General features: G+C 54.7%; 6 protein-coding genes across 6 annotated transcripts; 1 reads left to right on the top strand and 5 right to left on the bottom strand.

Annotated features, from left to right (window-relative positions):
- Positions 1–1,461: 1,461 nt before the first annotated feature.
- On the bottom strand, positions 1,462–2,592 carry EFM3 (Protein-lysine N-methyltransferase EFM3; the record flags this gene model as incomplete). Its single annotated transcript, XM_014684042.1, has 1 exon — positions 1,462–2,592. The coding sequence occupies one exon, from the start codon at positions 2,590–2,592 to the stop codon at positions 1,462–1,464; it is 1,131 nt and encodes a 376-aa protein (XP_014539528.1).
- Positions 2,593–3,022: 430 nt separating this feature from the next.
- Positions 3,023–3,931, top strand: RS24 (40S ribosomal protein eS24; the record flags this gene model as incomplete). Its single annotated transcript, XM_014684041.1, has 3 exons — positions 3,023–3,105; positions 3,491–3,738; positions 3,852–3,931. 3 exons carry the CDS (start codon positions 3,023–3,025, stop codon positions 3,929–3,931), a joined length of 411 nt encoding a protein of 136 aa, XP_014539527.1.
- A 598-nt stretch (positions 3,932–4,529) lies between these two features.
- G6M90_00g079980 (uncharacterized protein) lies at positions 4,530–5,114 on the bottom strand (the record flags this gene model as incomplete). The annotated part of the gene is made up of 1 exon (XM_014684040.1): positions 4,530–5,114. The coding sequence occupies one exon, from the start codon at positions 5,112–5,114 to the stop codon at positions 4,530–4,532; it is 585 nt and encodes a 194-aa protein (XP_014539526.1).
- Positions 5,115–6,428: 1,314 nt separating this feature from the next.
- G6M90_00g079990 (uncharacterized protein) lies at positions 6,429–8,954 on the bottom strand (the record flags this gene model as incomplete). The annotated part of the gene is made up of 2 exons (XM_014684039.1): positions 6,429–8,631; positions 8,692–8,954. 2 exons carry the CDS (start codon positions 8,952–8,954, stop codon positions 6,429–6,431), a joined length of 2,466 nt encoding a protein of 821 aa, XP_014539525.1.
- Positions 8,955–9,442: 488 nt separating this feature from the next.
- G6M90_00g080000 (uncharacterized protein) lies at positions 9,443–10,668 on the bottom strand (the record flags this gene model as incomplete). The annotated part of the gene is made up of 2 exons (XM_014684038.1): positions 9,443–9,487; positions 9,568–10,668. 2 exons carry the CDS (start codon positions 10,666–10,668, stop codon positions 9,443–9,445), a joined length of 1,146 nt encoding a protein of 381 aa, XP_014539524.1.
- A 778-nt stretch (positions 10,669–11,446) lies between these two features.
- Positions 11,447–12,103, bottom strand: G6M90_00g080010 (uncharacterized protein; the record flags this gene model as incomplete). The annotated part of the gene is made up of 1 exon (XM_014684037.1): positions 11,447–12,103. The coding sequence occupies one exon, from the start codon at positions 12,101–12,103 to the stop codon at positions 11,447–11,449; it is 657 nt and encodes a 218-aa protein (XP_014539523.1).
- Positions 12,104–14,369: the final 2,266 nt, after the last annotated feature.

Here is a 14,369-nt window from a genome sequence, read left to right on the forward strand (position 1 = left end):
GTTCTTGGTACGTTGACGTGTTGAGCGGCTCATCATGTTTCGCAGGGAACAAGAGTAGCCACATTCCGTCCGTAGTGAGAGTACACAAGGCGCCGATTTCATCGAGACGTGGACAGCGTTTTGCAGCTGCTTCTAGAAGTTTGTTCATGGTATTTCGCTGGCCATTGGCTCTCCGAGCCTGTCTCCCGTTGCCACAGACCATGCTGTGTCTGGCACACAGCTGGGCACGATATGCTGTGATGCTAGTCCACAATATTGTAACGCCTTGTCCAGGTACGGAGTACGGTGGGCCCCAACGACGGCTTAATGCCGCCACGGAAATAGCGCAGTGTGATAGCATTGATGCTTAAAGAGGCGGAGCAACCGGCGACCGCACATGGGCAATCAAATCAACCCTGGCACGAAACATGCTGGGGAAATTATGCAATTCTGAAATCATGGCAGGCATGGGCCACGGAAAACGGAAAACGGGCCACGGAAAACGGCCACAAACGAAGCTTTGTTGCAATATTTGTGATTTGTGTGCAATACCAGACAACACGGCGTTGCAACAAGCAAACAAGACAATGCCGCCATCGATGAACTGACTGGTCTGCGATCCAACCAACCCAACAGTACGTGCAGCCATGTCGAGTACTGCGTCAGAGTATGATGCCACCAGCCTACCTCGTACATGGTAAACATGTCCCACCCATTGTGCCAGGCTCTCTTGTCTGGGTGCAGCCAGCGGCCCCATTGACCGACAGGATCGTCCAGCTCGCCTACTCTGTAGCTAGCTGCTAGTATTACCACTCGTCGAGAGTGAGACGTGATATGGCCCCTGCCAACTTTCAAACTTGCAGAAAATAAGACATCGATATGCTGACCCGCTGGAAACGCGTGTCGCCTGGGTTCCAAATGATGGGGTACGCTCGTCCACGTTTCGTTTGCCAACCAGAACCACGGAGGAGGCCCGTTACCCATCATGAATGAGGCCGCGAGAGCCTCTTTGATGAACAATTGAACACAACAGTATGACTCTGGAAAGTAGCTACCTTGTGGGGTCGTTTGCCCACGACCGGAACAATGCCTGGCCTCTCCGTGGCATCATCTCACCAACTACTTACTCAAGTACCTAGGGGGAGGTATGTAGTCACTGTGATCAATAACTCTCGTCCGTCGTCCATGACTTCACACACTGTTTCGCCTCCTCACAGACCGATGCGCGCCGCTACCGTCATGAGACAAGCCCCCGTCCCACACGGCGGATGGCGTCAACAGTAGGGACCGCCGGTAATTAGGAGAGGGTGACGGCCTCCACAGCAAAAGACGGCAGTAATAATGACGCTCGCCAAAACAAATTTCAACTTCCCAACTTCCTTGCTTCCATATTCTGGCTGACACTTCCGCAGAAACTGTGGCCAAGAAAACCCCCGGGCTTCGGGCTGATCCTCCCACTATTATTATGCCATGACATGATCATCATCTTCCCACCGTCCCATCAATTCTAGCCACCCTGCACAAGTGCATCGCCAGCTGGTCATCGAAGAACGGGCCATTCTGCTGCGATCGAGGAGGCACATCAACGTGCAGATCCTCCACAGCCAGGTCTCGCTGTCTGCACACCTTCAGAAACGCCTGGTATGTCTCTGCATTTCGTTCGGTTGCCGATATGTATACTTGAACACTTGGATACATCCTAAAGAGGTCTAAAAGAGTCGCGACCAAAGCCGGCATAACACGATCATCATACGTGATGTCAGCACCCAGTACGACATCGACTGGCCGGCCACCATTCCATTTCTCATCCTCTGTGCCAACCAGTGCGTGTCCCCATTTGATGTCCATCAGGGTGATTTTTGACGAGTCCTGGAGGCTGTTGAGGAACAAATTATCCGGCAGGTTATTAATGACGTCGTCGGATCCATCCGAAGCAATTGCGTGTGCTGCTTGCAAATGCTTCACACAGAGTATAGACGGGTATCCGGTACCAGCACCCAACTCCAGCACGCGTTTTCCTGCGACAAGTGACGGATTTTGGCACAGGTATTGTCCCAATTGTAATGCCGCCTCCCAGGTCCTGTGGCCCGTAGTACCGCCCGCGGCAATTAGGTTTCGATTCTCGAGGAGTGTGATGCTCGGATGTGGAGCGGCCGCCTTTGACTGCGTCTCACGCTCAAGCAAGGACAGGTGATATGTTACATAGCACTTCTTTTGCGCCGATACAGCATCTGGTGGCATGGGAGTGGCCAGAAGTGCCGATAGTGTGTTCATGATATCATCTGATACCGCCTTTGGGCCTTTGGTCAGAATGACCATGATTATGGCTTGGTAGCTTGAGAATGGATGTAAAACTACGAGGAGAAAACTTACATATCTATCCCAGTCGTCTATGGCAGACTCTATTCGGAACACAAGTTCCTTCAAAATTTTGATGCGATATCTGTCTGGGGGCCCGACACTACCCGTCTCATCACAAAAGATACGCTTGTAGATGTCATCCTGAACATCTTCCAAACGGAGGAACTTGTCTTGGGGATAGTCAAGAATGGACTCTAGCTGAAGGCATTGGTAACAGAACCGATCTACCTCTTGCCTCCATGGAGGATCCATGTTAGGCCAGAGTACCAGTCCATTTGCAGATGCCAAATTCAAGTTACAACAGTTGACGGCTTGAAAGCTCGCGTGCTCCTGCCTCGTCATGCCACCCGCGCGGAGACAGTGTGGGGTTCAACATCCCAAAATGGCAATGTAATTTTCCGAAACTTGTCCGGCGCATCACGTGGTTTTCCAGCGAAATTTTGTGCGACTAAGCAGCAGCCGGATTCCTCAGGCACACACATGCTTTTTGAATCCCCACACCAACGCACGCACAAACTGTTAGGGTTGGACCCAGTTTAAGCGACACGGGCGGCCGACGGAATTTTCGCCCTGGGTCAGATTTCGCTGGCCCTCTCGACCCTCACGGATTTGAAGTCACCACGCCCAACGCCCAGTCTCACCTCCGTCACCACCACAGAGACAACATCACAACACCGCAACCATGGCGGACAACGACAGCCCCGTTACTCTTCGAACTCGCAAGTTCATCCGTAACCCTCTGCTGGGTCGCAAGCAGATGGTCGTGTGAGTTTGAAAACCCCCCCTCTTCGATGGTGCCGCGCAATTTGAACGTCGACTTCACGGGGCCCAGCGTCACTATCTGCAATTTTCTCATGCGACAAATTCGACGACAAGACGAATAAAAAAAAAATATGGCCATTACCCGAGTCAACATGTTCAGCTCTCATAAGATCCTCGACGACTGAGAAGTGAACAAAATTTTCCAATTCACTTGGGGCATGCGCAGCGCAGACGGGCATACACATCATTCATCAACCCATCGGCTCAATGAGATTCCTAGCAGACGAAGCCATCGCCCCGTGAAATACGAATAAGGCCAAATTCTTGCGCGGCACGAGGAATGATGATTACGTGGGAAACAAACATGCCATGCTAATGCATCGAATAGTGACATCCTCCACCCCAACCGCGCCAACATCGCCAAGGAGGAGCTCCGCGAGAAGCTCAGCGGCATGTACAAGGTGCAGAAGGACCAGGTCCAGGTTTTCGGCCTGCGAACCCAGTTCGGTGGCGGCAAGACCACCGGCTTCGCCCTCATCTACGACTCCCCCGAGGCCCTGAAGAAGTTTGAGCCCACCTACCGCCTTGTCCGCGTCGGCATGGCCACCAAGCCCGAGCGTGCCAGCAGACAGCAGCGTACGTCGCCCGCACACCCCCTTCGGCGTGCAAGTCGTCGCCCGGAATCCACGCAGACTCGAGCATTTGCGCGAGGCAAAAGGCGGAACAAGAGTGCTAACATACCCCCGCAGGCAAGCAGCGCAAGAACCGACAGAAGACGCTCCGTGGCACGGCAAAGGTCAAGGGTGCCAAGGCGAAGAAGGACAAATAAGCGTGACGTGCATCGTTGTAAAAACGGGGGCGATGGGCAAGGCTGTGTTGTGGCTGCGTCCGCGGATGTGTGGTATCAGCGTACCGCGGGGCGCTTGGATTTCTTGGGCATACGGGAAACTATGTTCACGAACCTCTGGGAACGCGTTCGGTTTTTTTGGGGGGACGGGCGGGTGAGACCACGGCTTCCATGGTCTTCCTTGACTACACTAGCATGAAATCAACGGTGTTTCGGTTTCGGACCAAAAATTACGATATATGTGGTTCACATAGTGCGAGCATCCCGGTGACTTGGGGCATGTGTGTGATGCCATGACCTTCCATGTAGTGTTTCTGGGCTGCAGTGGGTTAGCATTCGATGAGACTGCACGACGGTAGGTACCATGTGACCAAGGGAAATTAAAAAAAAAAAAAGAGCTGTATTCAAACAGCGCGGCTTGCCGTCCAGCAGCGGGTATCACGATATCTGCGCAAGCACCAAAACACCCATTTCATCCCACGGTTCCCACGCCCAATGGGCCCAAGTCCATACCCGCAATCAAATACACCAGACCATGCAGTCGTAAAAAACATTCATTCCTCATGACCAGCAAACAGCCCTACATCAAGCCCAGGGCAAACACGCCGGCCAAACACCCAACAACGACCCATACGGTGGCGGAATCCCCCCTCACGCCCTGGGCCTTGACGACGGGCACATGCCAGCCGCAGTGCTCGTTGCCGCCGACAGTATTGCAAGTATAGTACGTGAGCTGGCGGTAGCCCTGGCTCGCCAGGACGGCGTCCTGGTCCGGCGCCGGCGTCACGACGGGCGTGTAGGCCGGTATTGGCGCGGGGCCAGGCGCGTCTCGACGGCCGGCGCGGCGAGCGTCCGGGTCGCCACGTCCCTGGGCGTCGAGGCCGTGTGGTTGGTGATTGCCGCCCGCCCTTGTGTCATGGTTACCGCCGAGCTCGCTCCGCCTTTGGAGAGGGTCGTGGGTACCGTCTTGACGGGGGGCTCTCTTGTACCCCGTGCCCGTGGGATCGGGGGGGAGCACCGGCCCATGGCGTATCCTCTGGATGGACTCGTCGACGCCGGCGTCTCGCTCTGCGTGTGCGGGCAGCGACCACGAGAGGAGGAGGAGGGCGGCGAGCAGGATGGCGGGCCGCCGCCACGGCGATGTGTAGGGTAGGCGTGGGGACATGATGGGTCTGCTTATGCCCCGCTGGGATGGGAGGTTGATCTGCTCGGGTTGCCCTTTGCTGACGGGTCTTTCTTCTTCTTCTAGGAATCTAGTGTTTTATAGTATGCTCTGATGCAGAGGCCGGTTCACTCGGAGAAAGGGCGTACATCGGTTCTCGGAGGTCGTATTTGGCCCGGGCTGTGTGCCGTGCGGCAGTGTGGATGCCGAGACGAGATGTATCCCTCGCACCACCGTTCACGTATGTACGCGGATAGAAAATGATGGGTGAATGCTAGGGCGGTTTAGAAGCGAGCATGAAAGATACGGATGTGGGAAAACCTCCCACGGCGGGAGGTCTTTGCCTTTTTACATGTCCGAGACTTCTCACGGCCGTCCGGGCTTGGGGGTTCACAAATGACTAACATTGAGGCACTGGTTTGACGTTGATTGGGGTCACATCCGATCACATGGCCCCCGTGGGACCTTCAAGTTGGGGACTAGAACTTACACCACCCACCACCAACCACATCAGACGACCAAGTCCCCTTCTTCAAAGACCCCTCAACGCCAACTTTTCCAACTTGTACCGAGTGCTCCGACAAGTCACCCCAGGCCCAGTGGTGTATTCCGCCACGACGGGCAATGCCACGCGCGCCCAACGCTGACACGAGTCATCGATTTGACTGGAGGCGATGCGCCGTCCATTTGTCCTGGTGGCACCTCGGGACACTCTGGCCATGGACCCTCGAGGCACCAACCAGCTCGACTGCACAGCGATCTGGCCTGACCGCCCAGACTTCAGACATGTGCTCCTTTTTACTCTCCACGAGTCGAGTCGCTAAAAGGACGTCTGGACTGCCCAGGAACTCGGCACCAGGCGCTCACGCGTCTTGGGTGCAAGGACGAGCTCGTCCCGCCACAGCTGAAGATGCCAAGACTTGACGGCTCGTGCTTACCCAGTAGATTTGGCCGATCCCCCGCCTTTTGGCGCCGGTCACGATCGACTGTCCCTACCCAATCCAGCCGTTGTTTCAACCATCCGTCACGCACTACCCAACTTTGGCACGCCAAGCCTGAGTCCTCCCGTTCAAGCGTGAACCACCAACCACTCGCGCTATGTAGCCAGATTCTGAGGATAGACTGCTCGCGACTATTGTTAAATGAATCTCGTGGCTGACACGCCTTGTCTGCGATACGAATTTACAAATAATGCATGTACACTGTTTACCAACACCTGTAGCCCTATTATACACGTGGTATCTGGCAGGCCCCCAACGCCAAAATGTAATGTAATGCCGGAGCACTCCAATCCAAGGTGACCGTCAGTGACGGAAATCATTCATCCCGCGCTCCCTCCGTACGCGGCGACGTGGCCTGAAGAATCTTGGGCTCAATCATCTCGCCCCAGCCAATAGTCCGGTGTCCGTCATCCGCCTCTTCTTCGTCCTCTTCAAAATCAGGCACCTCAAACTTATCATATACCCGCTGGCCCTTCTCATCGAAAACCTTCTCCTTGAGCTCACGATCCCTAAACGCCAGTCGTACTTCCAGACTAGACTCGGTACCCCCGGGGAGGACCTCTCCGGTGACGGAAGCAATCACGGGCTGCCACTGTGTTGCTTTCGACATGATGCACTGCTTCCACGTAATCACCATCCCTTCCTTGGCGCCGCCCTTCTCCAGCGTGGCAAGGCTGCCTATATCTTCGGGCAATGCGGGCAGATCTTCAACTTCCACATCACCGACGCCATCGCCATTGGTAGGAGCCTCTTCCACCCCATTCACATGGGTGCCAAACGGATCCCGACGTCTTGCGGGCTGCTTCGTTTTTGAGTTGCTTTTTGCGTCGATTGCGTCTGCCTCCTCTTCAAACACGCCCGAGCCTTCCTCGGCATAAGAGTCGTCATAGTAAGCTTGAGATTCCCGCTTTCGTTTGCGCATGGATCCGTATTGTTGTTGGGGGTCCCATCGTTGAACAAAGGGGAATGGAGGCTCCGACAGCACCATGCCCTCGTGGCAACATTCCACCGCCCGATACGTAATCTTGGATTGCCATGCGTCAGGGTTGGCGTTGTCCTCGCTAGGTTTCTCCGTGTCTTCGCTATCGACAACTTGGACGATTCTGGGATTATGCAAAACCTTGACTTCCTTCAGAAGCCCCTCCCTGATGCGCTCTTCGTCGGCTTTGGACTTGGGGTTCTTGAGCCCCAACGCCCCAAATAGCATTCTTCTCCCCGCCCCCATGTCCACTCGAGCACGCCGTCCTGCCGAATCGTTACTGTCGGGTAACGTCTCGCTGCGAGGGTTTTCTGGTGTCTGTGTCGATTTGCCGTTGGCCAAGATCGGCTCACTTGTGGTCTCCAGGGAAGCATCCTCGGACAGGGCGCCCAACAAAGCCTCCTTCCGAGCCAGAAGCTCTGCGTCGTCAAATCCTGGCGTCCCAACCTCCTCTTGCCGACCCAAGAGCCTGGCCCGTTTCCGTCGAGCATTGCGTTTTTGTGTTCTTGAGAGGCCTTCGTGAGGCGCGGTTCCCTCACTTTTGACCAATGCCTCCTGAGGCCGCGGAGCCTCTGGTACAGGCTTAGACCCAGGCTGGGGCTCGGATTCGGATTCGTCTGAATCACTTGAACTGTCATCGGATGAATCGTCACTATCGCCGTCCGAGCTCTCATCCGGAGAGTCACTGGTGTCCTCATAGCCCGAATCGCCCTCGTCATGCTCGTCGTCGGCGGGATCAGAACTACCGTCGTAGCTTGACCCTGAAGTTGACGTATCGGAGCCATTGCTGTCTACTTCCTCAATAAGAGGCTTCGAAGCTGGTCGTGAATGACGAAAGAGAGAGGGCATTACGGGCTGCACGGGCGAGGATTCATGCTGCTCCAAGAGCCCTGTAACCATCCGATCCATCATATCGTCAAAGCTAAGGCTTGGGGCAGTCGACCTTAGTAGCGTATCATATGTCTTCCTCAAGTTTTGCTTTTGTCGAAAAAGCTCCTTTTCGATTATCGAGAACGATAAAAGAGGGAATGCCATCCGAAGCACACCTAGCTGTTCCAAAGTGGGTTCGTTGGAAGCCGACTGGTTGTTACCACTGTCTTCGTCTTCGTCTAGAAGCCGAAGCTCCTCAACCAACGCCCCTGGCGAATAGTCGACGCCAACATCGTCTTCACCATCCCCAGACACACTCTGCTCAGTGTCCTGATCAGGTTCAAATTCATCATCTTGGTCCTCCGAGTCGTCAAGATCTCCACCCCCGTTGACCAAGATGGATTGCAGACGACCGTCGTGAGCTTCGTCAGGTCGAGGCGGCCCTTCTAGGAGCAACTGCTCTGGCTCCTGCTCCTGCTCAGCCATGTCCTGGTGTTCAATTCGCGCTCTTTTACGGGGAGGCAGCTCAAAAGCCGGCCGATCGCGAGGTGTTCGCAGCCACGGTCGCCCAAATGCCAGCCCATCGACAAGATGCTTGCCGTCTGTTGAAATCTGATGCCGTCCGCTGAGCCGGCGTCTTCGGATGTCGTCTGACAAAAGGGACCGGATTCTACATGTGTCATGTCAGCTTAATCCGGAATTCAATGGTAGTTTAGCCTGAGAAACGCACACTACATGGTCCTCATCCTTCAAAATCTGCGGAACCAGCTGGAAATGCAGACACTCGTAGCTCCCTCCCTTGTCATCTAAAAGCTCGACCGCATAGTCCTCTAGCCCCCATTCGCTGCTCTCCAATGGCACCACCTCGTTGACCTGGGTCAGCAGTTTGGCAATGGTCGTGTCTGAGGAGCAAGCACACGGCCAGACGAGCTTGATCTCCGGCACGCCGTGTCGCCGAATGGCGAGGCGCAGTCGGATATCTTGGGCTGACATGTTCTATCGCGGCATGGTTGCATGAAAGAGTCGAAAGAAGCTATTCGAGCGGGGCGAGCAGAGGCTGACGAGCAACCACAGGTGAGGGATGGAAATTCACAGTCCGTGTTGTCGAGCGGTTCGAAAGAAGTGAGCAAAACGTCAGGCACCAAGGGACTATTTGGGGTGGTCGAAAATTATTGTGGGCCCAGAAGGACGTCACAGTGTCACACCAGACTTCAGCTCAAGGTACTCCATAGCTGGAGGCTGGGTGCGTGGGTAGACGGCAGACAAGACATGCGGTTGGAAATCCATCCCACCAGACAATATCTCGTCCGGGAAAAGACCCATTCAAGACTCATCCATGATTTTGGAGAATTGTCATGTAATTTACATGTTATGCAAATATTCGCTATCAGTGTTCAAACATGCCAGCCTCCGGCAACCCAACTCCGTAATGCGCGTAAAAAACCAGACTTCCTTGCCCAAGATTGTTCTTTTGTCTCGTTCTACGTGGGCCGATCCCTGTCCAGCATGTGGCCCATCTTTTCAATCTACAAAGTCATCAGTCAACGATCCGCTAGCAACACGAGATGACATGAGAAGCACCCCGGCATCCAGAAAAAAAACATACCTTTGTCTTGAGATAGCCCTCCACCTCCTGGCTCCTGAAGCCGCCCTTGCCCTTCCAGGACAGCGGCACCATGGCCACCCTCTCCTTGACAATAACCTCCCTGTTGGGGCCCTCGACGGCCCGAATCTTGTCAGGGTTGTTGGTCAGCAGACGCACGTCGTGCTGCCCCAAGTCCAGCAGCATGGCCGTGGCCAGGCCGTAGCTCCTCGCGTCGGCGGGGTGTCTCAGCAGCAGGTTCGCCTCGACCGTGTCGGACCCCAGGTCCTGCAGGTTGTACGCCTTGAGCTTCTCGCCCAGCCCGATGCCCCGCCCCTCTTGGCGGAGGTAGATGATGATGCCGCCAGAGGCGTTGCCGGGCATGCCCATCAGCCGGGCCGCCTCGTCGAGCTGCTCGCCGCAGTCGCAGCGCGCCGACCAGGCGGTCTCGCCCGTGTAGCACTCGGAATGGATGCGCACCAGGGGCGGCTGCGAACCCTGCCCGGGCGTGGCGGGCGCTGCTTGGCCGGCGTCCATGCCGCTGGTTGTCCGGCCGGGGAACAGCCTACCCGTGTAGGCGCCGCGGATCATCCTGTCCATCTCGGTCTCTCCCTCGCGGGGGGCGTCGAGGCTCTGGCTTCGGATGTGGTTGCCAAACACAATGGCCAGGTGCTCCTTGTTGTCGACGTTGTTGGTGTACAGGTGGAGGAACATTTCTGTGCCCGTGACGGTGGGGATGCGCGCGCGGACAATGCATTGCACCTCGGGCAGCGTCTGCAGCAGCCTTGGCCTTTTGTTGCCGCATCCGCCGTCGGGGATTGAGCTGTCTACCGGGACGCCGCGCGGTCCGGCTCTCGTGGGCGTTTGCGTTCCAGGAGTCTGCGGCGGGGTGAAGGCGGGGGACAGCAACGACGGCGGGGGTGGTTGCGATTGCGATTGCGATTGCGGCGTGGTGGCGGCATCTTGGGAACCCTGTTGTGAGAGCGAGAGTTCGTCTACATCTTGGTGGGCGTCTTGATGGTGGCCGCTGGACGCAGCTGCATCGACGGGCGTTGAGCGCGGTGAGTAAAACGACGGGAGATGGCTGGTCTCGCCGAACTCGGGCGGCGTGTTGGACGACGGCATTGTCGGCAACGGGCGTATGGGACTCGGCCGGGCGCGGAGCCTTGGGAGCTGCGTTTCTTGTCGTCTTGTCGCTCTGCTGGATTGACTCACAATCGCACAAGTAGGGAGAGGCGAGCTTAATTATGTCTTGCTTGGTGCCTCGTGGTTGTCGACGGCAAAGTGAGCGCCTTCAACGGAGGCTGGGTCGGCTCAATTAGTCAGAGCCCTGGATCTATGATTCGACCTCGGCGAAAATGGTCAAATGGAAATGCGCCATGCAGAAAACTGTGGGCCGGCATCGTTGTCGAACAATCTGCTCCGTCTTATGTCATCCATTGGAAATCCCTTGTGCGGCACTCACTCACTTCATTACAAACATTGAACTCTCACGCACGCATGACATCTCGCGCGCGCGGGAGCACAGGGCTTTATCGTATTGCGCTACCTGCAATCTGTCTTTATCCAACCCGTTTGATTGCTGATTCATGCAAGAGCATCGTTATTGTATCATGCGACGAACGACAATTCTGTTTCGGCCAGGCCCTGGCAGTATCCTTGCCGCCTCTGAAACGGCCTCATCGACATTGATTTCCCATCACATCACAGTGTTTCACAGAGGTGCGGGATCGAATCATGATTGATATGCAGGTAATGAATTTTGCTTTTGCCCCAGTCTTTTGACCGTTTCCAGGTTTTCCCTTGGGGAGTCATGTGTACTACATGTTACTGGATTCTAGAAAAAAATATATACATGTACAATATAAAAGTGGTCTATAATTCTTGTTTCCTTCCTAACACCTTAAACAGTAACCTGCTTGCCAGTGCCGTACTGAATGTTGACGACTTCGAGGCCAGTGGGAGAGTGTTGTTCACCAAGGGTGTGAGGGCACTTTGGCTGGTTGCTAACTGTCAAGTCGAGAGTGCAAATCTCGTTCCAGCCATTTTTGCCAACGGGGTCAAGGATGTTGACAAGCTCGTAATTCTTGGCAACCCAGCTGTTTGGCTCCCCGATGCAAGCACCGACATAGCCCATGCTGTTGGCGGCAGAGAGAGGCAATTTGCCGTCTGTGAGGAGGTCCGCGCACTCGTCAACAGAGACTGTCTCATATTCCATAGCGATGCCGCCTCCCATCTGAGGGCTGTCCGTGGCAGACTTGCCAAAGGCAAGGTAGTTCCAGGCATCGTACGAGATGTCGTGGGCACCACCAGACTGGTCAATCTTGAGGAGGTTGAGGCTGCGGCCCTCGTAAGACACCTTGACGCAGATGTTGTCGCAGGTGATTGCTTCGGGCCAGTAGGCAACACGGTTGGTGTTGATCTTGCCTCCAATCACACCGATGGACGAAGAGTACTGATCATGGGGGGTGACGCTGATCCCCTGGCCACGCTTGGGGATGACACCAGCAGAGACGGCGGCAGCCGAGGCGACGATGACGGTAGCGATTGAAGAGATCATTTTGACAGATTGTTCTTGTGTTTCTTGTATCAAAAAAGGGAACGTGATTTGTGATCTTGTGATCTTGTGTATATGTGCAGTTGTGAAGTGTAAATGTATATAAACCACCAGGGTTGGGACTTCAAGGAATGTATAAAAAATTCAAGAAAGGAATGTCTTGAACCTGTCAAAGAATCTGTAGTAGGTAATGTTGGCTTATTTCAAGTTCGAGACTCTGGGGGGATCGATGCCATTCTTATACCTCTGGCGGCGGATAGCCGTCCTTGGGCTTGGCCTAAGTAAATTCCTTGTAAAACGGGAGAGAATGACCTTGTACTCTGCCTATCTGAGTCGTGAAGAACAAGTACCACGATCATTGCCGGGGCCTGAGCCGATGGGACGGTTATTGAGCCATCCTATGAAGTTGCGACATTGCGAGGGGTTTTCCTCGATATACACGCGTTGATTAGGAATCCCTTGGTAGTTATCAAGTCCTTGATCCGCTATTCCACTCCTCCACACACACTCGAGTCTATTGCCACAGTTTTCTTGTCTGAATAAGGTCCTCCCCGGCTGAGGACAATGCGTCGTTCCTGGGCCACGCACGCCGTCTGAAATCCACACGCAGCATCGAGCCTGTGGAAACGCAATGACTCTGTTGGTGGCGCGTTCGTGGAGTGTTTTAATAGGGCATGGCGTTCCTAGTCTGAACCCGCCATGCGCTTAGGTCAGGCACCCTCTGTGTAAGGGGGGGAGGGGGAGCGGCATGGACCACGTTGTGCCTTTTGAGGTGCAGCCAAGACTGTATCCTGCAACGAGGAGGCGTCGGGTGATGAGCGTGGGCTGCAGGAACAATGCAGCCATTACGCAGTGTGTTCCTGAAGCCGCCCCTACTGTACTGCTTTTGCCGTGGATGGATGTCGCAAGTCCCGGTCAGCCTGCTCAGAAAACAATATATTGAGGATGTTAGTTCATGCAACATGGCCAAATACTAGCCAGCTGCGTCATGCATGACATTGTTTTGTTTGTAATATAGTAGTACATACAAGTACTTGCTCAAGCATTTCGAACCGAATCGGAGGCGTTGTCAATTCACACATAGACTTTGAAAAGCTGAGAGAAAAGCGGGCGAGACGGAGTTGTTGAAGAATCATGTAGTTGGCATGGCGGAAAACCTTGACTAAAGTTGGGACGACATGGCTAGTGTCAAACCGCAGACAACCAATCACCCACTTTGACTGTAATGCGTTGCTTTTTTTTTTTGGTCCGTTCCCTTTCTCCTGTTGGTTTTGTCAGCGCAGCGTGATTGTGGTGAACAATTAATTGGCTTGCCTGTTTCCAAGGCGGAGAACTTCTTTTGATGGCGGCTAGGTTCAGCACCATTGCACTTTGAGTGGGCACACGATTCAAAGCAAAAGGATGACTCGCCCCGGGTGTCCAATCGCTTTCAGCATGTGGAGAAGTTTCTTCGGTATTAGTGAAGAGGTTTCTTTGTTTCTCCCGTTTCTTCCATGGATCTCATTCATCCCCATGCCGGAAAGAATATCCCTCAGGAACCGGTGTATGCCACGCATCGCCAACTTCCAATTTTGGTTGGACTAAGTCACTGAGCCGTAGCCAAGAAAGATGAGGGAGAATGCGCAATTATCTGCCTCTCCACGCCGCCTGCCAATCAGCCTTCTGAAACATCGAAAGTCTATTGTGGTGGACCTCAGGAAGATCCCCGTTCGGGGGGAACAACTTTGCAAGCTTGATGGGTTGACAGGCACGGGTTATCCGGAGCTATCCTCCGTGCACTCCGTCGCGAGAATCCATCGTCAGCCTGCCTGTAGGAGCGAAAGAAGCCGATTCGAACAACAGCCAGGGGTCTGAGCGGGAAGTTTCCATGTGCATGGATTCCTCCACCCCGTTGACATGGCGTTGACAACGCAGGAACGCAGAGTTTTTGTCCCATCAGTTGCGATGTGACTGGATAGTGCAAAGGAAGAAAAACCCTGGCAATGTCCGTGTGTCTAGACTCCGTCTTGAGAGTCTCCTCTTGGGCCCTCGGCGAACCCTAGCCGGATCGACGAAGAAGCTGCGATAAGCACGGACAAGTTGTCCGTCCAGTTGATCTTGGAGCCGGCGGCCCAGAGGTTCATGGGCATCTCCGTGGCCTATCCAAGCCGGCGTGCTGGCCTGCCCAGTGCCATGGTGGCAGCCATGGTAAGCACAGTCCATCCCCATCCCGAAGACCGAGCAGATCAGTCTGGGGACGAACAGCGACTCCCCTGAGCTTGGGTACCAT

This window comes from Metarhizium brunneum, chromosome 4, assembly GCF_013426205.1.
Source record: "Metarhizium brunneum chromosome 4, complete sequence".
NCBI classification, from domain to species: domain Eukaryota; kingdom Fungi; phylum Ascomycota; class Sordariomycetes; order Hypocreales; family Clavicipitaceae; genus Metarhizium; species Metarhizium brunneum.